We start from the raw sequence: 23,999 nt of genomic DNA on the forward strand, positions 1-23,999 counted from the left end.
GCAAACAGTGAAAAGACATTACATTATTACTCACAGAAAGCCTTTACAGATGTATATTCCGGTATTTTTTCTGTTTTCTAAAAGCATCCTGTCTTACCTGTACTGGGTTGAATTAGATTTAATCGTGCATTGACTGAAAAGAGCTTGATCGACACCTGATAAACTATTCTCTTAAACCCTGAAGAGTTAGTAAGGAACTGAGTAAGAACATGGACAATAACAGATCTTTACCAGAAGGAAGCTCTTGTGAATTAAGCACAGCTGTAGTTGTGTCATGAACTTAGCAACAAATCTATAAATTAAAAAAAAAAAAAAAAAAAGTCAATCATAACCATGAAATTGAATGTCCTTACACTACAGCAGCTCTTCCTGCTTAAACGTGAATTGTAAGTTGTTGTCAGACAGGACCTATAGGTACGAATGCCAATATAAATGAATCAGGAGCTTTGAACAATGTCGGCTGCTTTTCTAAAGGTAAATGTGAGGTTTGTAAATGAGATCATATTAAAATAAAGTCTTTGTCTGCCTCTTCCCCAGAGTCTGATGACTTTTTGCTTGCTGCCTTGTCTCTGTCTGGATTTGGCGATTTGTCCTTGTTCTTGGCGGAGCTGTGATCCTCAGAGTTGGTGCTGAGAGAGCCAACACGCTGAACACTGTCCGATGCAGACTTTGCTGAAAACAAGACACAAGTATATTTAGTGCTGACAACAAGGAATGATAGGATAAGAAAGTAAGTGGTAAACTGTGGTAATGAACACTTCTGCACATGTGACTCATTCATGCTGATTGGAGCTGGAACTGTTAGCAGAGTTTGCGTTAAAACAACTGATAATATTTGTCAGTGTTGCTGACAAATATGCTATATGCAGCATATTGGTAAATCTGAGATATGAAATAGGGAGAAAAATATGTTTTTGTTACCTGAACCACATATTGGACCTTTTTTTCCCCCAGATATTCATTGGTATAATACTTAAAGACATTTTGTAAGTTAAGTCTTAATGCAAAGCTACATGCGTTTCTGATCTTAAAACTGTGCTTTTGATTTGTTTTAATGACTCACTGATATTTATTATGCACATTTTGGGGGCATCATTGCTCTGCAGCATCCCAGGGCTGAAAATCACAGTTTACAACTTTTCTTTTTAGCACTGGGAATTAAGCAAAAGCTGTGCTTTGCTTTATAGCACCGTGTCAGTCTCCATTCCTCAGCATACATGCTTCTTTGTTTGGTCTACATTTTGGTGTTTGAAACCAAAAGAACTGGGTCACAATGAGCCGACAATTCTGAACCAAGATGGAAATGCTTTGTTGGAAAAACTGCACAATATATGAAAATTTGAAATCCATCCTTTGATGAATCAGTGAAGGCTACGATCTTAACTTGAGATATATGTTTCAGCTTTTTAAGGGTCCAAGTAGTTAAAAGATTTCCTGTCATCATACTACAAGAAGCAATAAAAAACATAAAATAAAACTGCATCATAAAATGTAATCTAAATTCATAATATTTTACTATTTTTGTACTCAATATGTCAAGAAACTAAATTTCCATAAGGTTTTTTTTTTATTATTATTATTTATTAATTAACTGGTAAATAAAATACCCCACAGCAAAACAGTTTCTAATAAGTAAAGTAGTCAAGCCCTTTTAAAAGGTGATTTTCTTTGTCAGTGTGTCAGTCCACAGATCTATCATGACTCTGAAAAACAAAAACAGATTTTTTACTTCACTCTGAGTCACCAGAACAGCTGTTTCATGATAAATAATACATAGGGTGTAAGTTTGGCGCTCTCCAGGGTTTAAACAGAGGCCTTGCTCTCATCTTTGAAGTTTCAGTGGATCAGCAGAGTTGTGCTTTTCATTTACACTCCATATGACAGCCAGTTCATCCAGTCTGACAGACTCAGACTCTAAATGAATATTCAAGAAAGTTGAGACCAAAGGAGAGGGTACAGACACACAGTAAAATGTGTTTGTTGCATAATACACAAGAGACTAAAAGTGGTGGAGGTGAGTGAGAGTCCTGACCTGAATCTTTCATTCTGATGTGTGTCAGACAATGTGATGGACATGACCCACTGTGGGCTTTATAGAAATATGAAACCACAAGAGAAGGAAAGATTATCTAATTTTGGCAGTGACATCAAACATGAACCAGTCTGGTTTATTTTCCTACTGGTATAAAAACCACCAGGTGAAGGTTAAGAAAAGACACTTAAAGCTCTAAACAGGCTGATGTAGTGACTTACCATCCTGAGTGGTTTTGCTGGTGGAAACTCCTAACTGCTGACTGCTCTCCTTGTCTTTTTCTGATAGTGCCTTCTTCAGTGTTGAAGAGAGAACTGTCACTTTAGGAGACACGCCACCACTCTGGGAATCTGAGCTCTCATCTATTTGGACATGATGAGAAAAATATCAGTGAATGAAAATATACGGTTGTTTGGTTAAAAATGGATGGAAAACTTTTATTAGGCCAAATGGCCAACGGAGACGTAGCTCAAGTGTCAAAATAGCTGAATCACTGGGTAAAATTCATTGTGACAGCCTGCCCCCAGCCAGTGCTCCCACTCTACCTGCACTCTTGCTGCTACTGCTGGTCCTTGGCTTCTGAGGGATGGCGGGCCGGGCTGCCAGCGCAGGCTTTGCTCCTTGTGGCACTGGTGGTTTAGGGCTTACTGGTCCTGAGGGGGAGCTTGAGGAAGACGTAGCTCTGAGACGAGTGGTGGGTTCAGGCTTAGTGTCACTGCGTGCTGGACTCTTTTCTGAGGAAGAGTCTGTTTTGTTGAGGGAACTACTGGGAGACCTGCTCTCTGTAGTCGTAGAATGTGGCTTGGCTGTAGGTACACGCAAACACACATACACACAAAAAAAACCCTCTGATTCTGATTAATCTGATGAGTTAGGCCAATCTGCAATTTAAAATCCCATTTCTGAAAACCAAAGAACAGCTGAAGAACATTACATCTACACTGATTCACTACTTAATCTTTACACGCAAGCTCATTCTGGTTTTCATCTCATTTTTAGGTTTAATCTCAGACTTTTCTCTTTAACTTACCTGTTGCATTGCTGTCTGGCCTATCCGGGCTGGAAGACTAGAGGAGACAAAATAATGAATCATTATATATGAATGAAACACAGTAAAAGGCCAGAACACACCCGCAGTATATTGTTGTGGACACCATTTTTAAACTTGGTCATTTACCTGAAAGCTAATATTGCTGATGATTAACACAGAATTACAGGTTGTGTATACTTTAGCTTATTTCTTATTCCTCAGTCTCTATTCATCTATTTTAATACATCACACCGTGCTATTAAAAGGACCAGGGTGTCACAGTTTGCATTACATAAGCATCTTGATAAAAATCCAATCTTTTCTTGATTTTGGAAGTCAATCAACTTGTTTTTCTTCCCTCCATCCTTTTGACTCACACATCCCTCTCCTTCCTCACCTTGTTGTCCAGTTTACAATGTAGTATTGTGTTGTTATGTCAACACGTTGTAAGACTGAAGATAAGTCACACATAACTGTGTGTGTGTCTATGGTGGATGCATTTTATTCTACAAATCCTCCCAGCTGGAAACATTACTTTCTGAATGCTGAACAAACCTGCTTTGACAAGACGACACTAAACCCCTTCAGCATTTTGTGTTCCAAAGTCTTATGAGCTGATTTAAATGAGCATCTTTCTCTAGTTGAGTTTGCAATGAAGTGTTAAGTGCATGTGAGTTGTGTTTTCTGTTCTTTTTGGTTTTGAAGACATCACTTCACCTTGTGCGCTCTCCTTTCATGTTTGGCCTTCATCTCTGCCAGGAGGCCGCTTCCCATCATCAGCACCCCAGGGTACCGCTTCCCTCCTTGTGGACTTCCTCTGCCATCTGAACCCTCCCAAGGTTCATCTATGGAGTCTGGTGTCCTCAGCTCCTCCGACCGGTCTGAGCTGCTGCTGTAGTCTGTGGGTTGTGAACGGGTGGAGGCGTCTCTGGGGTGAAGACAGGATGTGTTCATGAAGCTGTGGCTGTGCTACGCAAACCGAGTTGGTGAGTAAACATCTTTTATATGTTGTTACCTTTACCTGGACTTTGGCTCAGGTGCAGGACTCTTGACTACCACCTTTGGAGAGGAGGGCTCCTCAGAGATGGTGGGTGCTGGAGATGAGGATGTCCCAGAAGATGCTGGAGCTGTCTGGTTTTTCTCAGATTTCTCCGATTTGTCAGATTTATCAGATTTGGAGGATCGCTTGATGAGGTTTAGAAATCCTCCTTTACTCTTTTTCTTTTCTCCGTCTTGTGATTCTGAACTCCTCAGGGAGCGTCTTACAGAAAGGAGTACAGGGAGCAAGCACAGAGAGAAAGCCATGTGACTTATTGTGTTTTTAAAATGGAGCAGATGAGCATAAACATGACCAGATTGAAGCACATATAAGTCGTTCTCTTTCTGAATAAAATAAAAACCGAGGTGGGCATTTATCAGGGGAATAATCCTTACTTAGAGTCTATCTTGGTGACTTTTTTAGAGAAGAACTCATCGACTCCTTCATCCACTCTACCCATGAGGCCATTCTGTTCCCCATCTTGGGATGGAGTGCTGTTGATTTGCTGAAAGAAAAAGGGCAAAGAATGCCAGGGTTAAATTGGACCATTTCTCTGCATGTTTCAGCGAATTTTCAACTTATTTTTCTAAAATGACTATAAAAAACAATTCAGTTTAGGTTTATATTGTCATCAAATAGTAAGTAAACTGCAAAGTTTCACTCACTGGTACTTTGCTAGAATGTGTTTTTTTGTTCCTCCGTGGTCGTAATTTGGTGAAGTGCTGCAATTTTTTTTCTTCCTCAGATGGCAACTCTGCAATTGTTCCCTGTGGTCGCTGCTCCAGTTTAGATGCAACCAGAGATGGAGTGGGTGGAGTCTGAGACGAAGCAGGAGCGTCCTCCACATGCACGGGGACATCTTCCAGGGCCTTGTCAAGGTCAAACTCCATCTCTAAAGATTTATATTTGATCAGATTGAAAGCGTAGTCTTATTAAATCATTAATGCATCAATACCTTGAAATTCTTCCCAGACACAAAATAAACAGAATGTCACCCAAGCTGCTCATTTAAAAATCTCCAGGTTAGCACAGAAAAACCTTGCAGTTATTTAAAAAATATCATAATATGTGCAAAGTGAAAATGACAACTTACCAAAAGCACGAGACACTGGCCGCAGCATTCTGCTATGGATGCTTTTCCTTTTAGATTTAGGCGTCATCTAAGGGGAAAGCAGGAAAACTTGCATCAACTGGGGAAAGCTCATTTCAGCATATTCCATTACACAATGGCAGTAATGTAATTAAGAACAAGATTCTCCAATATTTGTGTGCTTACTATTAGACGTACGAAGTGTGACAATCACTCAGTTTACACCAAGACAAAATGTCATGTAATTTCTCAAAAAAAGTACTCATGACACATAGATTATTGAAAATCTTCATTTTCTTACTTTTAATTTGGTCTATTTGTGTCCTTTGTTGGTGGGTGTACAAACAAAATAAGAAATTCTCACTAGCTGCATAAAAAAATAAATTGGTCCTACACATGCTTGTCAGCCAAGATGATTCAGTCATCTATTTAATGAACAAATACATTGCCAAACAGTGTTGCAAGCTGTTTTTTTAAGTCATCATTATTCATCTATATTGTCAAAGTCCCAGTAAAACTGTATGACTTATATCTGAATACATATATTTACACATTTTTTTGCAAAAAAAAAAGGTTAGGGTGAAGGCACTTGATCTAGTTGGAGGGTTTAAATAAGGACAAATCCCTTAGGAAAGTTTTTCAAAAATTTTAGAATACCCACAAATGACTGTTTAATTAGATACATTCTGTGTGTAGGTGCAAGTAGTGCAACACTCATACATGTAATCTGATTTTAATGGGCTTAAAGTAAATAAATAAAGATGTGCAAATCTTTTGAAAAAATAAACATTGAATTGACATAATGACTTTTTGTTTAGTGTTTAAATTATAAGCAACACTTACAAGGAGGTGATGACAGACAGTGCATTTTATGAAAACAAGCAGTGCAGCGTGGCAAAAAAATCCCATCATCATTCAGAGAAATTACAAAAACAAAAGCAGCAGGAAGGACACAAAAATAACTACAGTATGCAGCTTGATGGATGGAGTGCATCTTCTGTAATACCTACACTTATTCAAAGAATGAAATACTAAAATCTTGTCGAGTAGAAGCTACAGAGTACATCTGTGCAAGCAAGCACAGGGATGAGAGACAAAAAGTGAAAGTACAGGAAGCTGAAAGAAAAGTGGGAAGAACAGGAAACTTGGAGGGACAGTTCAGAATTACTTACGCTTGTGCAGCACAGATTCTCCAAGGAGCAAAGATGGCAAAGACAAGAAGGATCAGAGGAAAAGGTAGAAGAGAAAAGAAGACAACACACAGTGAAACTTAAAGAGGAAAATAAAAGAGAAAGCCATGAAGATCAGAAGGAGGAAGAGGAAAAAAGTGATAGAAGATCGAGAAGGGAAAAAACATGAAAGCAGGTGTAACTGCTAAAAGACTGTTAAAACAAGACAGAGGACAGAAGATTGTGCTGCTTTTTATGGTGCTAAAAGAAACACCAGAACTCTGATTTATTTTCCTTGTGTGCTTAAAGGGGTGCTATTATGGTATTTCGAGTTATCTGAGCTTTCTACAATGTTACAGTGTTGAATCCTCATCAGACATGTGAACAGAACTGTTTTTTATCACCTAAACTCATGTTTGAGTTTGAGTTCCAGCACGCTCTCCGTTCGGTTTCCATGGCGACGAAAAACGCGTCATTTTAGAGAGTTTTTTCTACTTGGAAATCCTTGTGACGTCCCGGGGGATAAGGTTCGGTGATTGGTTACCTTCTACTGGTTAACAAGGGCATGTACAAATACATCAGGCGGGTGGAAAACGTTGGATAAAGTTATTTCCAACGATGGCTGGTGAGTTTACCAAAGAGAGACATCCTGCTGCATTCGTTGCTGTGGGTTGCTGTTTTCCACTTCGTTTTCAGGGTCTGATTCAGGTTCCAACATGTAGGGCTGTATGCTATGTGTTGATATTGTATTTTGTTTTTTTATTGAGTTCATATTAGCCTAATCCTTCTGTTTATGAGATGTTACAATGACGGCGAAAGCAGGTGCGGTGCGCGCTCTCGATGTAGTGCAGTGGCGGGAGGCGGAGCTTAATGCGGAAGAGTCTCAATCCACTTGTTTTGCCCGCAGGCTGATCTGACAGCCTACGGAGAGGGTCGGTCTGAAGTAAAAAAAGCGATTTGTGACAATAACTCGATCAATCCCAGCCCTTCTGGTCTCAGAAATAAAAATAAATTAGCCTGAAATGCACATAATAGTTCCACTTTAATATTTTAGGTTTTTTCTTCAGATTTTTTAAGCAGTGGATGTGGATACATTTGAATACAATCCAACCAGACAGGAATAAAAGAAAAAAAAATCAATTATTAGTGATTAATGCTTGATGTTGATCTGGACAAGAACCGTTTACACAGGGCTGATGCCATTTCAAATATAGTGTCACAATCACTATTTTTAATGGCCACTTTTTAGGCCACAAAAAAAAATTAAAACATCATGAAGGTTCCATCTTTATTATTGATAAAATAAAATAAAATAAAATAGTACTCTGTAAGACTTCTCTTATCCACCTGTTGAAAAAAATCAACACCTACCATACAAGTTTCCAGATCCTCAAGCCTCTCAGCCTCCAGAATCTCAGTTGATGCCCGTTTTGGAATCTTCTCTTCTGGGACATCCAGATCCACGGACCCCTGTTGCACCAAGGGTCGACCTCGCCGTACCAGATGGTCTGCCTGAATGGACAAGAGATTGGGGGAAAAACAGTCAAGAAAACTGTTATGGTGAGAAATAAAAACTAAATGTCATTTCAATTTCCTGCTTTCTCTTGTTTGCTGATTAAAGACTAAAACAGAGTACAAACATTAAAGGAGCATCCACACCAGGATTGTCTGGAGGACGATTCGACAGGGATTTCTGAAAATTTTCACATTTTTGCAAATATGGTTTGGTTTAAGTTCAAACTGAGACATTTCTTTTAACTCTGGGTGAAGTGGTTCCTCGTCCTGATATATTTTGTTATCATGAACAATAAGAAATATAGTTAGATCCCTCAGTTGACTGTAACTCTGTAAAAATTCTGACCAATCCAAACGTTTGGACCGAAATGGAGTTGTTCATTTGTTATATTTTGTAAGCTTCTTCTCCCGGCTCCCCTCCTCCCCCTCCCGCAGTGCATACCTGATAGCCAAACCCTGCATATACCCTGCGTGTTAGAATGAAAATACAAAGTAGTGAAGAAGAAACTCAGAAGGCAAACGTGGCTAAGAAAATGCAGGGAGGACTTTCCCGGCTCAATTTATTTGCCTTCTTTTATTTGGCTTTAAAAAAAAATTTCTGGATCCAAACAGTGATCTGCATCACCACCAAAATCAAATCAGTTCTTCATTTTCCAGCAACTCCTGAAAATCTAATTAAAATCTGTCTATAACTTTTTGAGTTATCTTGAACACAAACGGATAAACGCAGCTAAAAACAAACTCCTTGGTGGGGGTAAGAAAATAAGCCTTGGATTGCGCAAGGAGCAAAACCAGAGGGGGAGGAGCCAAGACAGGGTGCTACTTTCAGATCTTGCTAGCTCCCCAACATTACCCACCCAAGCTTTAAGTGAGATTGCATCGTCGCGTTGAGATAAATATTTTTTCTTAATCCAGCCAAATGGAGGTATTTGGTCTCACACACTGCTCTTGTCTTACCAGTGTGTGCTGTGATGTGGAAAGAGCCTCCAAAATCTCATCAACGATGCGATCAGACAGAAAGGATGCCAGACTCAGTTTCACTTCACTGAAGAAGAAAACATGATTTTTAGAGAGCAAATAAAGAGGGTGAAAGGGTGTGGAGCAATAGCACCCACCAAGCTTTTCTTTTCATGGTTTATTCATGAAACAGTTGCTGAAAAAATACAATAAAAAAACTGATACATCTGTAATATACACTTCAATCACAAACTCTCATACACACCTGATCTTGTTGATAATATCCACTCCTGACTGCTCTAGGAGAGTTTTGGTGACAAAGCTTTTAGGTACAAGCATCTTGGCTGAGCTAGCCTTCATCAGCTCAGGTCGAAGATTACTCCTCTTAATCACATGAGGACACATAGCTTCTGCTGCATCCATCATGGACTCGAGCAAAGTCTGCAAGGAAAATAAGGAGGAGAAGTAAAATTTAGCTGTATCTTTAAACTTGACTGAGAGAATCCAGGTGACATTGATCATATAAACTAACAGATGACTTGAAGATTAATAATATCGTACGCTGCCTGATTTTTTTAAGGTTTTTTTTCGGGTAAAGCAGTTTGATGTCAATTAATCTTTAATGTGATGTGTTCTGTATCAAAGCCCCCTAAATAGACAAACAAATCTTAGAAAAACTTTTTTCCATCACACCTCACTATAGAAACCAGAAATGTATGTACAGAAACATGTACATATAATAAATCTGATTTACCAGTATACCCTACCTGCAGCTGCTGGTCCATGACAGAGGTCACCTCCCCAGCCATGGACTCCAGTTTCTCCTGAATGGGACCCACTGATGAACTGTTCACTTCCTCTCTGGATGCTGATCCAAGGTGATATAAGTTAGGGAGCAGCTGGGAAAAATAAAAATGAGACAAATTAATACAAATAACAATGTCTGATTTAAATGTCTGTTTCTATGTAAAAGTGGCAAAACCATGTACATGTACACATACGTAATTTCACATTTACATGAAAGGATTTTTGCCTGTAATTGTGAAAAGCATGAGTAAAATGTGAGCGTCCTCACAGTTTTTGAATTTCTGGCATCTTTGATGAGATTCTCTGCTGCTTTGACATCCTCTAAGATAGCATCTATCTCAGAGTTCCTCAGAGAGTTCAGGTGGTCTTGCACCTTAACACAAATCCGGTCTATCATCTGTGAAACACCAAGAAGACATGAAGTTTTGCAAGATTATATTTAACAGAAACAAGATCAGAGTAATACCTAATATAAAAGATGACAACTTTGAGGGGTGTATATTTTTAAAGACGGATTGTGTTTAAATGGGAACATTACTGAGCTTAAGTGCGACAAACAACAAGCAAAATGTGAATGAAATAAATGATAAAGTCCAAAGCTTCATCACACTCTAAAATTAAAATGATGATCATGCATCTGAGGACGACTATAATTGTCGGGTGTACTTACCTGCTGTGTGGTGGTTGTTACGATACCTTGCTGAAGTCTGTAAGCCTGCTCCTGGAGGTATTTTCTGGTTTCATGGTTTCTGTATAAATAATTCTCAATCTGGGAATTAAAAAAAAATTAATGTCAAAATAATAAACAAATAATCTACTGAATTTTCATTACTGCACTTTTTTTTTTTTAACTCAGTGAAAAACCAGAGGTACTTTTCTCTTAGAGATGGAAGGTCAGAGACTGGAAGACAGAACTTAACGTACCCTTAGCAGAGCATCCTCTGTCTTTTCAGGGCTTGCTTTCAGAGCCTGGGAGGCATCAATGATTGGGATGGGCATGAAGCGAATGGTGAAATTCCTAATTGACATGTAACCAAAAGACATGATTCCACATTGAATAAAAAATATATATAAAGTTACACACAAGCAAAAGAAAAAAAACGCCAAATTATCTACATGGTGACTAAAGTAGCAACATAAAGGCCACTGATCTGGTCATAAAGATCACACAGTGTGCTTTTAGACACATAACAGAAGAGAAGAACAGAATAAAAAATCCCAAGTTTAATGTAAAAGAAGTGTTAGATTTGGAATTAAGCAATTGTTAATTGGGAGAAATTAAGATTTGAGTGTAGCAGTGCCACATCATTTTGCATGACAGAACAATAAATTAATAAACGAACAAAAAAAAAAACAACAACAAATGCCGACAATGCTGAACTGAATGATAATCAGCGATCATAAAATAGACAGTTCTTTTAATAATCCCAAACAGCAGCTCAGAGGGGAAATGGGTGGATTGTGCTGCTAGAATATGGAGACAAGCAAGGGAAAAGATGTTGATCTTCAGATGTGTCCCAGAGGCAAATGTTACCACCTGACATTTATGCATAAAATACTGATTAAACAGTCAAAAACACATACGACAAAAATCAGATCTTTTTTCTACGACTTTTGCTTCCTAATCTGCTATACTCCTTTGGTTTTTAGCGTGTTTTCTCATGTTACTGCTTTTGCTGTTCTATTCCATGTTTGTCACTCTGTCCAGCCTAAACATACCTCAAAGTTTTCTCCTGTTGGACAACAAACTAAATTGCATTTCAGCTGGAATATCTCATCCTGATTTTCCTGTAGTACAACATGAAGTACACCAATATAGTACATACCCTATATCACCAATCTGCCATTACATGTATATGGATTTAAGTAACATCCCATTCATAATCCATACCATCCATCCCAAAATGATGTCAGTCTACCATTTAAAGCTATAACAGCTTTAGGTATTCTGGGAAAACTTTCCATCAGGTTTAGGAGTGTTCGTGGGAATTTTTGCCCATTCTTCCAGAAGCCCATTTGTGAGGTCAGACACTGATGTTGAACAAGAAGACCTGGCTCGGACTTCCCACTCTAATTCACCCTAAAAGCGTTCTGTCCTATTGAGGTCAGGATCCTGTACAGGGCAGTCAAGTTCTAACACACCAAACTGGCTCATCCACATCTTTATGGACCTTGTTTTGTGTCCTGGTGAGCAAATCATGTAGGAACAGGAAGGAACCATCCCCAAACTGTTCCAATAAAGTTAGGAATATGGAATTGCCCCAAAACATTGAGAGTTCCTTTCACTGGAACCAAGGGACCATGCTCAGCTCCTTAAACTTGTTCCATACTCCACGAGAAGCAAGAACTGAGTTCTTGCTCTCGAGGCTGCAGGAACAAGAAAAAACTTCTTGTTCGTCAGGTCCATAGATACTCCACGAGAAGCACGTCTGCAGCGGGGAGGGATCACTGTGGGGGGCGATGTCTGCGTTTATGTGCAATGAACCCGGTTGTTACCTCCACCAAGGAGGTTATATTTATCATGGCGTCTTTGTGCTCAAGATAACTCAAAAGGTTACTGACGGATTTTTCGAAAAATTTCAAGAGTTGTTGGAAATGTGAAAATAAAGCACTGATTAAATTTTGGTGGTGATCCGGACACTGTTTGGATCCAGGAATTTTTGAAAAAGATTCTTTACCATTGTGCTAGGTGGGGCTTTTCGTTCTCTGAGTTCTTTTCTAGTTTCATATTTAACAAGTGACTTCGTCCGCAGCAGGGCGTGTTGTGCACGCGGCAGGGTCCGAGTGTTTTATTGCCACATGTAAAAATGTTCGTCCTTTCTCACCACCTTGATCAGCTGTTTTATCAAAACAATCTGTTTTACCTGCAACAGCAAAAATGCTGAAGCAGCAACTCCGCTTCATGCTTTTTCCATGAAATGTCCGACCAATCACACGATACTTCTCAGAGCCCCGCAATTAAAAAAAAAAAAAAGTTATGCCAGCCCGGTGTGTCGAGAACTGTCTTCAAACGTGTCCGCGAGAACAAAATGACGTCATTTTCTTCTTGCAGCCTTGAGAACAAGAAAAGAGTTCTCGCTTCTCGTAGAGTATGTAACAAGCTTTAACAACTCAATATCATAATCCAATCTCCATCACACTTCACACAATGAAAACAGGTACCGCTGGCCTGGCAACTGCCAAACCCCGACTTGTCTGTCAGATTGCCAGATGGAGAATTTTTCACTCCAGAGAACACATTTCCACTGCTCAAGAGTCCAGTGGTGGTGGGTTTCACACCACTGCATCGGACGTTCATCCAGTGGAAAAGATTAAATACATTCTGAATGAATTTACAACGCTACTTACTTCTCTAAAGCAGCTGCTACATCCTGTAGACCCTGAGGACTGGTGTTGTTCTTATCCCAGATCACAGTTCTACAGAAAGGACACAGGATGAGATGTAAAGAGTACTTATTCATGAAAAATGATCTGATTAAGATACTTATATAGTATACATTACTAAAAGACACATTGAAAGTGATATTTTTATTGGTTATACTTTTAATTCATCTTGTATAGATAAACTTTATAATGAGACTTTAATTTCTTTCCAATATCAGTAATTGTGTCAATGCTATAAACTCAAACTTAAATAAATACAGTATAGATGTATACATTTAAAAAACCTTTGACAACGTAAAAACACTTTGTGTTGGAAAACAGATTATATTCCAGTTAACACGGTTATAGATAATTACTATAAATCAACACAGATTTATGAATGCAAAGGAACATGATGTAGTTGGACTGCTGCATACACCTGATCCATCACCTGAGTTTTGAGTTGATCTGCAATGCCTTTGCCAGCATCTTGGCTCCCATGTCTCCCATGGCATTTCCGCTGATGTCGAGCCTGGTGAGTGTGGAGTTGCTACCCAGAGCATTGAGAACGATGGTTAAGTCACTCTTTAGTTTGGAGTCTGCTAGAGACAGAGATGTGAGGGGCTGGGAAAGGGGGGTGAGGGACATAAAAAACATACTGAGACTTGGTTTCATCAAGAGAAATAAGGTCTACGTTGCATTCATTTTACACCCAGGGACAGCACGGTACTGAGCTGCAAGCTGTTTGACAGTCATGGTTGACGTGACTTACATGCAGCCTTTTTTTCCTTGTATACTGTATGTTCTCTGCACCAAACCAGTGATCTCTGGCAGGAAAGCATCCAGCTGAAGAGGACTGAGTTCACACCAATGGTAACAACATAAAATTCTCCAACAATTTTAGCTTATTGTTATATATTATAAGCTTAAATGTCCTCTCAAAAAATATTCAAACCAGTTGAACAAATTTCAAGAAAAAGGGCCTCACTGATGTTTGAACACCTTATCTAAAATGCAGAAAGGCACTGATGAATACAACATCCATGTACGGAGCTGCGACTGACACTGCATGATGCATGTTTTCTCTGTTTTAACATTCCAACAGAGGAAAGGATGCACAAGGCTTCACTTGTCTGTCAGCAGATAGCTGAGGCTGCTTATGCATTCTGACTTTCTCACAATGGATGCAAAAAAGAAAAAAACAAAAAAAAAAATGCACACGCAAGCATCCAGGAAGACATTTTACCTCTTTGGAAAGAATAAATAAAATGTCATTTTCTGTTACTTTCCTCTCAGCATGGGCAAGTTTTTTTTTTTGGCCATCTCTACTGGACATCCCAAACTCTAAATTTCAATATTAAACTGTACAGTCGAAAAATCAGACTACAAAGATTTACTGTCCACTATAATGAGTCAGTCACACACACACACACACACACACACACACACACACACACACACACACACACACACACACACACACACACACACACACACACACACACACACACACACACACACACACACACACACAATCATACAGAGACTGAATGCAGGGACCGCAAGAGCAATCCAGCTCAGTTCATTGATCATCAACCCATCACATCCATCTGTTGGAGCAAAACAATGGCAGACACCAGGGTAAAGCTTGTTGCAGCTCCCATGATGGGCAGAGAGAAGATGGATAATATGGAGCCTAAAGGCTAAATTATTAAGCATGGGTGAATCCTTAAAATCCTCAACAATGAAGGTGTCCATCAGATCAGATATGGACAGAACAAGGCAGCTACATATTCAGGCCATCAGTCATTGACAAGAAGTTGTGTATTTTGGGGTTTCACTTTAATTGTATTCATCCAAAGTCAGAAATTCTGTCCCTGAAATGCTGTCCCTAAATGTCCCTAAATTGCTGCCCTCACAAACCCAAGCAGAGAAAGAAATTAAATACTCACCAACTCTTCCTCTTGAATCATGTGGACCAAACCGTCCAATACTGGAGCAAGGTTCCTAAGCCAAACAGAAGAGAGAAGGAAAAAGACACAAATGAGGAAAAAAATTCAGTTTTCTACTTTAGTTCCAGGAGACTAAGATTGTTTGTTCAGCACTGCATTCTTACTTGGACTTGATGTTGTTGAAGTTCTTGCCCAGAGACAAGTGTTTAATGGAACGGTTCTTGGCCAACCAAACAAGCAGCGTGGATAGTTCTGAATCCAGGCCTGGAAAAAGAGATATTGGATCCTTTTTAATATTCAACGCATTTTCTTGGTCATTGTTTTCTGTTTAGTAAAGTGAAACACCATCCCACCATTATCTGATATATCTAAGCTGGAGATGTTTGGGATCTCAGCAATACAACCCTCCAGGATCTGAGAACCGCCAGATCGAAGCTGGAAAAGAACCAAGTAAAGATTGTGGGAACATGTTATTCTTGTATGGAGAAAATGTACATTAATATATACTGATGCATACCCATCTGATGAACATAATTACAGTAAACAACACCATATAAAACAACAGATTCATGCAGAACAATTGCTTTTTCATGCAAGATTCTCTTTGGGCCTCACTGAGAATGCTTTCTGCAGGCAAATAAAATGACAAGACGCATGAAGAAGAAAAAGTTGTTAATGAATAGGTGCGAGCACACAAGTACTTACACAATGGCCAAGCTTGCAGAAGCATTAGAAGGAGAGTACAGCATATCAAAGCCAAGCCAGCAATTAGAAGCAACAAAACACACAGATGCTTAATGATCATACCCGTATTCAAATACAAACTCATCAAAGACAAACTCGCTGCTGTGCAAAACACACTCAGCAGGGAGTCATACAAAGTCCTGGTTTTGCATGCAGTCAGCTCAGTCAGAGAACTCTGTTGCTCCACCAAACGGTTCATTTAGAGCTTCATAAAGCATCATTTCACTGAGAAGATTTAGTTAGGAAAGATTTCTATGGAAATCTGAAAAAAAAGGACTTTGCACATAATTTGTATTCACAAATTGCCTTTATCCATCACACTGGAATCTGACTTGTCTCCAGTCAAGCAGGAAGAGATGAAGGCAACAAGCTGGTGCAAACATCCATGAATGATGTGATGAAACAGAGAGAAAACCCAAATCCCCACCCACTACACCCTAACCCCCCCACTACACCCTAACCCCACCATGTACTTCTCCTCCCCTTAACTCCTTTCTGCTATCTGCCAACTATTCCATTATGCACACTCTCAGTGTTTCCACTGGCCTGTCAAATGGCTTTTCAAGTGCATCCTAAAAAGCCAACTGCTTTGGATGAGTTTCCCTTTTAAACTGTTCAAAACTGCACTCACAAAACGTCGGCTGACAAGAGCACTTCTACAGCTTTCACTATGTTTTACGGCAATTCTAACGGGATAAAAAGCATCAGTGTGTTCTGAATTTAACTACAATTGGTCTACTCCTGTGATACTGTTGTGATATTTTATGTTTAATCTCTGGTTGACAAAGACTTTAATTCGTCACATGAAAAATGAATGAAATGAAAGGTGTGTTAATGGATCAACATCAGTCAAAATATGTAACATAATGGGCATGGTAAAAACAAAACTGAAAGGATTTTGATCAGGAGAGACTTACCTCACAGCAGCTGAGGTCTAGTGACACATCCTTTAGGCTGGGATTACTGGCCAGACCAAGTAGAAGTGCTCTACAATAATATTTTATGCAGTTAGAAAGAAAAATCCCTGATCATATGTCCTCAGCAAATAGTAGCTAATCAATGATATATTTTAAAAAGTAAGTCTGCTAAATGTTAATAAACTGCTAGTCAACCAACATTTCCTGAGAACAAACATTTATCCCATCATTAGTGTCAATAAAGAGACGAGTCCTAGTTTGAGCAAACTTAGTACCTCTTAGCTGCATTGTATCTAAAATGAAAAAAGTACTCTTTCAGCAGCAACATACAGATTCAGTGTGAATGTGACCAGAAGAGAGCAACTCCACAGACACAAGCAGATGAATGTGAATATGTGAATGAATCATAGCCTGACTTGAGGGCCTCTGGAGGCAGCCTGGTTCCTGACACATTGATGGAGCTGAGAGCCGTTGCACTGCTGAAGAAATGCTTGAATGACGGAGGCACCTCTTTGCCTTTCCTATGACCACAAGAGACGAACATGAACAAAATATAGCAATGTGACAAAGCACAAATGTAAGAAATTATCTTTAAATCTGATATTAAGGATGACATTACGATTAAGAGACTCCATGACTTACATTTTAATTAGTGTGTAATAAACTGCCTGGGCTCCACAAATCCATATCCTCTTTAAACTGTCCTGTTTCTCAATTAACTCTGCTCTTCTTCCCACTCCAACCCCACCCCCACTCAATCTCTGCTCCCCTCTTTCCTGGCTTATGTTCCCGACTCCACAGAGACACACTGGAAAGCTAAATAGTTGTGAGGAAAACACAACCCTTCACCCATCTGTTACATACAGAACAAATACACTAGCATCACAGTGTGATTGCTTTTGTTCACCAGCAGGTGTCACACACCAACACACAGACAGCTCTTTCTAACTGTGATGTGGAAAATATAACAGTAATACATCCATGAAGAATACCAGAGGAGCCTCAGCAGGGTGCCGTGTTAAGCACTTACTGTACACACAATGCCATATCTTTTTTTTTTTCTTTCTTTTTTTTTTGTCTTGTCCAGCATTTAAGCAAGCAGACTGATGTTCTAGATGCTGTGTTCTGCTGAGCAAATTTATTTTGCCAAGGGGAACTTTTGTAGATGTAATGATCCCCTTGTATTTCTTGATTCTTATTTTATTTTTCAATTTGTTTTGGATAATAGCTTGTATTACAGAGTTTATGCTGCCGGACCCGACCGGAAAGGACAGGAAAGGGGCAGAAAGAGAACAGAAAAGAGAACATAAAAAAACAAAAGAAAGAGATCAATGCATACATGTATATGCACATACATACCCACCTACATATATATGTATATACACTCGCACATACATTATATATACACATATATACATACATACATACATATACACATACATACACATGCATACACACACATGTACACATACATGCATACATAAAGATAGATATACATACTCACATACACACACATACATACACATACACTCACACATATGCATACATATATACATATCCATACACATACATACATACACATACACATAAGTACACACACATACCCACCCACACACATAAATATATACACCCACACAAGCCAACTCTAGATTCGTGGAGAACAAAACCGTTGACAATCATGAGGACCAGAAACTAGCAAGTTAAGTCAAAAAGACAGAAAGAGAGCTACCTGCTGTTAGTGAATAAACTTGCTGGATGACTCAGTGACTGTGACACATGCAGAACATTCATGCAGAACACAATGCCATATCTAATGGGTCACAGCACAATTTACAGTTAGCTCATGATGACTGATAATGTACCATCCATTTCAGATCTATTCAATATTAAAAAAGCCACAGGATGCAGTTAAATATCCATACTGTACTACACTCTACAAACTGCAACATATTGCTTTGACATATCTTCATTAGATGCATTTTAAGAGCAATAATAAAAAACTATGTAACAATATTGATGAAAAAAATTAAAATGACAAAAGTCAGTGGATTTCCCACATGTAATATTTTCTAATATTTAAAAAAAAAAAAAAAAAAAAATCATAAAATAAATATTTAAGAACTACAGCTGTGATTTGTCATCCATATGCCTTATCATCCATAACTGTAATCCCAAATCTCTTCAAGTGCATCTTCAACTGCAACATCGGGCATCTCCAAAGTATTTGTGATGTCATTCTAACTTACTCTAAAATGACATATCTGACATAAAACATGCTGCTGTGTAACAAAGAAAGCTGCTGCTTCTCCTCCTCCTCAGCTTTCAGCTATTAAACCCAGAAAAGTTTGTACCTGTGCGGGAAGATGCTCTTTGACACGTTGAGAACAGAGAGGTGCTGGACCGAGCCTCGCAGTAGAGCTGAGCAAACCTACAACATATGATTATCCCAATATATGAGCTGGTTTCTGTTAATTTTTGAGGCTTCATTTTTGGCTCTAACTGTGCATAAGGGAGACAGAATATGATTCAGGGGCTAATCAATATGTTCAGTGACTAACAGCTGGCTACATCTCAAAGTAATCAATAAGCTTGGCCTCTCTCTCTGTCTGACATCAATACATCACAAACAGTTTTTAGACCATTTCATAGGCTGGGAACTGCAAAGCAGACTGAGTGAGCATACAAAATTGGATTAAAATGCCTGCAACAATAATATTCATTTCATTTTACAAAGACGTAAAACTCTCTATTCATGCAGCTATTTACAGAAACTAATTCTCTATATTTGTGGAGCAAGGGAAAGTCTGCTTTCTATTATCATAATGAATGTAAAGCTTCTTTATTTGCACTTATTAACTGTACTATTCCCCCCCCCCCCCGATGCAGCTATTTACTGACTTACCTGGTCTAAAGAGCAGTCGGTGTTGGAGAGGTCAAGCGTTGCCAGGCTGTTTGGTTGACCAAGGAAGTGATAGAAATGCTGGAAACAGATAAAAAAACAAAACACCAAAGAGTAACAGTAAATAACACTTCAGCGTTTTCACTACTATCCACTTTTGTAAAGTATGAAAATGATTTAAACATACTTGTTTGAAAATTTCCATTAAGTCCTGCATTAAACCAGCTTAGTGGGCAAGCTTCTGTTCATGTTTGGTTTTTTAGATTGGTAAACAGTAAATATATTGTATTGGTAAACAGTAAATATATTGTATTTAGGTAGTACTTTTCTAGTAATTTGTTGACCCCTCAAAGTACTTCAACACTAAAACGTTGCATATACTTTTTCACACACTCATACAGCTCTTCAGTTGTTACATACTAAAGGACCTATTGCACACATTTATGCCTTGCTATGCACACTGAGAGGCAATGTGGGGTTCAGTGCCTTGTGCCCAACGACACTTTGGCATGTAGTAAGGGGACCCCCAGAATCAATCAGCCAAATTTCCAGTTGGTAGAAAACTGCTGTTTCTCCTGATCTGCAGCTGCTCCTGACACACTGCAAAACTAAATTATTTCTGACTGTCAATAAAAAGGGAAATAAAAGTATTTTCTAGATTAAAATTATGCAGTGGGAGTCAGTGGATAAACAAGTGGAACACATGAAAACAGGTAACTTTTCCCAAAGCTGCAAAACTCCAAAGTCCATTTTCACCTGTTAAGGCTGCATGCACATGATCCCCCAATGGTTTCATCTGTCTGTAAAACCTGTTAGGAGGGGCTATTGAAGAGAAATCTCTTGAGAATCAACTCTTCAAGAATACTTAATAGAAATCAACGGCAGAATTATTTATTACTAGATGTGGTGACTGTAGTACTGGCTGTAGTACACACAGTATGTCCCATTATTTCCAACAAGAAGCCAGCTGTCAGGTATATGTGCACAGTTTAGGTTAACTATAGTGTATTTAGAGTGGTAGAAAATATTTAAACAGATCTAGCTTTGATTAAAGCAAGGAAAAAGACAGCATCATGGACAGAATTAACAACGTATCCAGAACCAACATTTGAGTCATTGGAATGAGTATAAGGTTAAATGAAATTAGAGTTGTGTAATCTTGTTCATGCTTTCTTGGGTAAATAAAAAGATGGAAATTATGTCTTTTGAACATATTTTTGGGTCATCGTGCTTTCCTTTTTTTCCCCCCGAAGAATTAATCAAACAGATGTATTTTGCTTTTTACGTCATAGTGACCATTGATGATGCATTTACAGTTTTTATGTAGATAGGGACCTGGCACATTTCCCAAGTTTTCACACCTATCCAGACAGTCATGTGATACACTTTCTAATTTGAAAGTTAAGCTAATCAACTGTATACGTACTTTAAAATACATAAAGAAGCAAGTGGTCAATCTTTTCATCTATGTCAGTAAAAAAAAACAAAAAAAAACAATAGGCTTGTTCTTTTGCAAATATCTCCCTCAAACAAACCTCATGTCCTGTTAAAGCTGCGCTAAATGATAACGTGCAGCTGAACAATAAAACACAATAAAACACTGATGGGTGTGATGGATGTGTGGTCACTAAGTAAACAGTTTTATCTGTCATGCTCTTGGGAACTTCCTTATAAAAATGCTTATCAAGTGGACAAGTAATATACTGTTATCGGGAAAAAAGCTACAACTGTGCACAGCTGTTTCCATCAGACAAAAGTCAAATCTTGATTCATGATGCATGACAAACTGTGTCTGGAAAAAGGTTGTGTATAATAAAACTAAGCACATAAAAAATAAATAATGTACTGTTAGTTTCTTACTCTGTTTTTATACATTTTATAAAAAGGTATGTGCTTATTTCTTGTCACTTCAGAAATGATCAACCCCACACCAGTACAGCACCAGTACAGCATATACCTGCATGTCATCTCCTCTGAGCATATTCCCTGAGAGGTCCAGATGGACTAGGCTGCTGGGGATGGACGGGTTGGCACTCAGTGACTGGCAAAGGCTATTCACCCCTATGAGGCACACACAGAAACAGAAATACAAAAACAGACAGTATTGGTATTATCACAACCTTCAAATCTCCACTTGATTTTCTGACAGCGTGTTGAAGGAAATGGCAGAGGAAATGAGTGAAGACAGGAAAGAAACAGGATCCGAATATGAAGTAAAGGTTTTGTAAATATATTGCACAACCCTCGGCATGGTCAAACTATGCTGTGAGACTTTCTCCCATTTTATCATGAATATATATTGAAAATAAACAGATTATAATTAAAATTTAACAAATTTGAAATATTGTGAAGTGCTTGAATGTTTTTCTTGTATTTATAAGGAGACAGTAAAGATGCCAGTGTATAGATGTAGTTTCTGCACTACAGTACGAAACTCAAAACTGTACCCAATACAAACAACCACTGATCTGTGTTTTGACCATTGCATAAAAATTAAACTGACATTTTTACACTGTTCCTGAGTAAGTGTCTGCTCGAAATTCACTTGGCATGTTGCCAAGTGAAATTCAAAGCAGCATTTAAGAAAGCCAAAACTACAACTTACAACAAAACTGCAGTTATAAAAAAAAAAAAAAAGAGAGAAAAAAAAATCTCTCAATCCTCTGGGGACACAGGTCATGCACTGAGCCTCCAGCAACAGTCAGGGTTCAGGTTAAGGAGCATTAGCTCTTTCTAACCCTCACCACAGAATATAATAGCTATTTATTGATTGCCTGAAAGTGGAACATGTTTACAGTGAGTCCCAATGGTCTGTGCCTGTGCGGGTGCTAATATGTTTACTTTAGATTGCAACCAAGAAGAAATGAAATTTGTAAGTAATTGCTGACATCAGACACTTTTAATCTTGCAAACAGAACAAAATAAATTAAAAATTCCCACAGGTTTTAACAAAAATTAAATAAAAATTAAATAAAAATAAAATAAATAAAATTTGAAAAAAAAACTCATGCCTTTATATATTTTGAAAGGACAACATGTACAAATTGCAACATGCATTATGTTATTAAACACATTTATCCTGTCACTGCCTTTCTCAGCCAGTGTTAATGAAGCAGTAATTACATTTTACTGGCATGCCAGCTGTAGCGACAATCAGACTGATGGAAGATATGAATTCAGTCTGCTTGTAAGCTTGTAGGGGAGCATGTAAATGTAAAATGAAAACAACAAAAGATGGCTGATAGCTAAATAATTATGTTATGCATTGGCTTAATTAAACCATTGGCTTTGTTGAAAATTGCAAATGTTCTTGTTTATCCTATCATTACCCCTTTTCTCCCAGAGAATACATACCTTTGGGTGATAGTGAGGTTTTGGAAAAGTTTAAATGCTTGAGCCCCATTCGAAGTTTGGCAAACTGAGCACCTAGGGAGGAAACACCTGCAGCAAGAGAGAGAAAATGTGTCATGATTTTCCAGATGCTAGTAGCAGTTCACAGCACTGCTGCTTTGTTAGTTAACAGGGTTAATCTCTTCAGGGACATCTTAATTTTCATGAATATAACTTTAACAATAATTGTTTAGAGTAAACTTTATGAATATATGGTATAACATAACAAAGGTCTTATTTTTTTCTTTGTTAAAATCTGCATATACTTTACGGTATACTAGGATATTACAAGCCCTGTTTAAAATCAAAACATCTAACTAAATTAGTATTTCTAAAAATGATCAGACTGCTCTTCAATATGTTTGAAGTTAATTTAAAATGAGTTTTATAACATACAGCATAACCTAGCTACTTATCCTTGCTGCTATACCGGATGATGGCAGAACACAGCAACTTTTTGTTTTGTCTTTATTTAATCTTTTCACCCCCTAAGTACCTCTCTGTCAGGTTCAGAGTGTGTGTACAAAATGCCAAATAATATCACTGTTTCTGCTAAAACAAATCTGAAGTAACCCTGAACCTTGATAAGGAGAAAGTGTAATTTTATCAAATTACTTTGAAGAGCCACATAAATCTGTTGCATGCTAACATGCGACTGCCTGCATATTTGGTGTTATGTATCTTTAATTCATGTGTCCTGGAAAGACAGAGGCCTTTAGAGAAAGGTGATGAAATATTAAACTATCAGCATATGCAGCACTATAACAAGTTAGCTACCAAACAATACGCATGAGTGAAAATGTAGAAGCTAATTGTGTAACTTTATAAGAGTTGAGAAACAGGGTTCTGTATTTGGGTTTTATAGCGTTCTGTATTTTACCTGTCCCCTGCCTGCATGTGTCATTGGTAGAAGACTTTTCTAACTACTTATCTGACAATCTGTTTCTTAGATTAGTCTGTAAAAAACTATATGTTGTCTTAGAGGAAACTGCACAAGTGCTCTGCCTCCTCAGACAAACTTTGGTTCTGTTACTCTGGTAAAGCCAGGGCATTCATTACTGTATTGGAAATAAGAGTGATTGTAACTTAGTGAAA

The 23,999-nt window shown here is 38.3% G+C and overlaps 1 protein-coding gene across 1 annotated transcript in view; it reads right to left on the reverse strand.

Annotated features, from left to right (window-relative positions):
- Window positions 1-330: 330 nt before the first annotated feature.
- LOC306755737 (F-actin-uncapping protein LRRC16A-like) overlaps window positions 331-23,999 on the reverse strand; it is a 66,171-nt gene continuing 42,502 nt past the window's right edge. Inside the window, exons 12-40 of the mRNA XM_079240241.1 lie at window positions 22,869-22,955; window positions 21,472-21,575; window positions 19,518-19,595; window positions 18,967-19,043; window positions 17,032-17,136; window positions 16,616-16,685; window positions 15,660-15,671; window positions 15,308-15,389; window positions 15,119-15,218; window positions 14,955-15,009; window positions 13,454-13,626; window positions 12,988-13,056; window positions 10,564-10,657; window positions 10,310-10,408; window positions 9,908-10,036; window positions 9,600-9,731; window positions 9,098-9,273; window positions 8,833-8,920; window positions 7,732-7,872; window positions 6,364-6,381; window positions 5,195-5,261; window positions 4,767-4,993; window positions 4,497-4,606; window positions 4,084-4,323; window positions 3,780-3,990; window positions 3,063-3,099; window positions 2,578-2,838; window positions 2,254-2,394; window positions 331-672 (exon numbers count right to left, since the gene is read on the reverse strand). Of these exons, the coding sequence (XP_079096367.1) occupies window positions 500-672; window positions 2,254-2,394; window positions 2,578-2,838; window positions 3,063-3,099; window positions 3,780-3,990; window positions 4,084-4,323; window positions 4,497-4,606; window positions 4,767-4,993; window positions 5,195-5,261; window positions 6,364-6,381; window positions 7,732-7,872; window positions 8,833-8,920; window positions 9,098-9,273; window positions 9,600-9,731; window positions 9,908-10,036; window positions 10,310-10,408; window positions 10,564-10,657; window positions 12,988-13,056; window positions 13,454-13,626; window positions 14,955-15,009; window positions 15,119-15,218; window positions 15,308-15,389; window positions 15,660-15,671; window positions 16,616-16,685; window positions 17,032-17,136; window positions 18,967-19,043; window positions 19,518-19,595; window positions 21,472-21,575; window positions 22,869-22,955 (3,356 nt within the window). The 3' untranslated portion in view covers window positions 331-499. The remainder of the gene's footprint in view (window positions 673-2,253; window positions 2,395-2,577; window positions 2,839-3,062; window positions 3,100-3,779; window positions 3,991-4,083; window positions 4,324-4,496; window positions 4,607-4,766; window positions 4,994-5,194; window positions 5,262-6,363; window positions 6,382-7,731; window positions 7,873-8,832; window positions 8,921-9,097; window positions 9,274-9,599; window positions 9,732-9,907; window positions 10,037-10,309; window positions 10,409-10,563; window positions 10,658-12,987; window positions 13,057-13,453; window positions 13,627-14,954; window positions 15,010-15,118; window positions 15,219-15,307; window positions 15,390-15,659; window positions 15,672-16,615; window positions 16,686-17,031; window positions 17,137-18,966; window positions 19,044-19,517; window positions 19,596-21,471; window positions 21,576-22,868; window positions 22,956-23,999) is intronic.

The sequence above is a fragment of the Telmatherina bonti genome (assembly GCF_933228915.1).
Source record: "Telmatherina bonti genome assembly, chromosome: 5".
Classification (NCBI taxonomy): Eukaryota; Metazoa; Chordata; class Actinopteri; order Atheriniformes; family Telmatherinidae; genus Telmatherina; species Telmatherina bonti.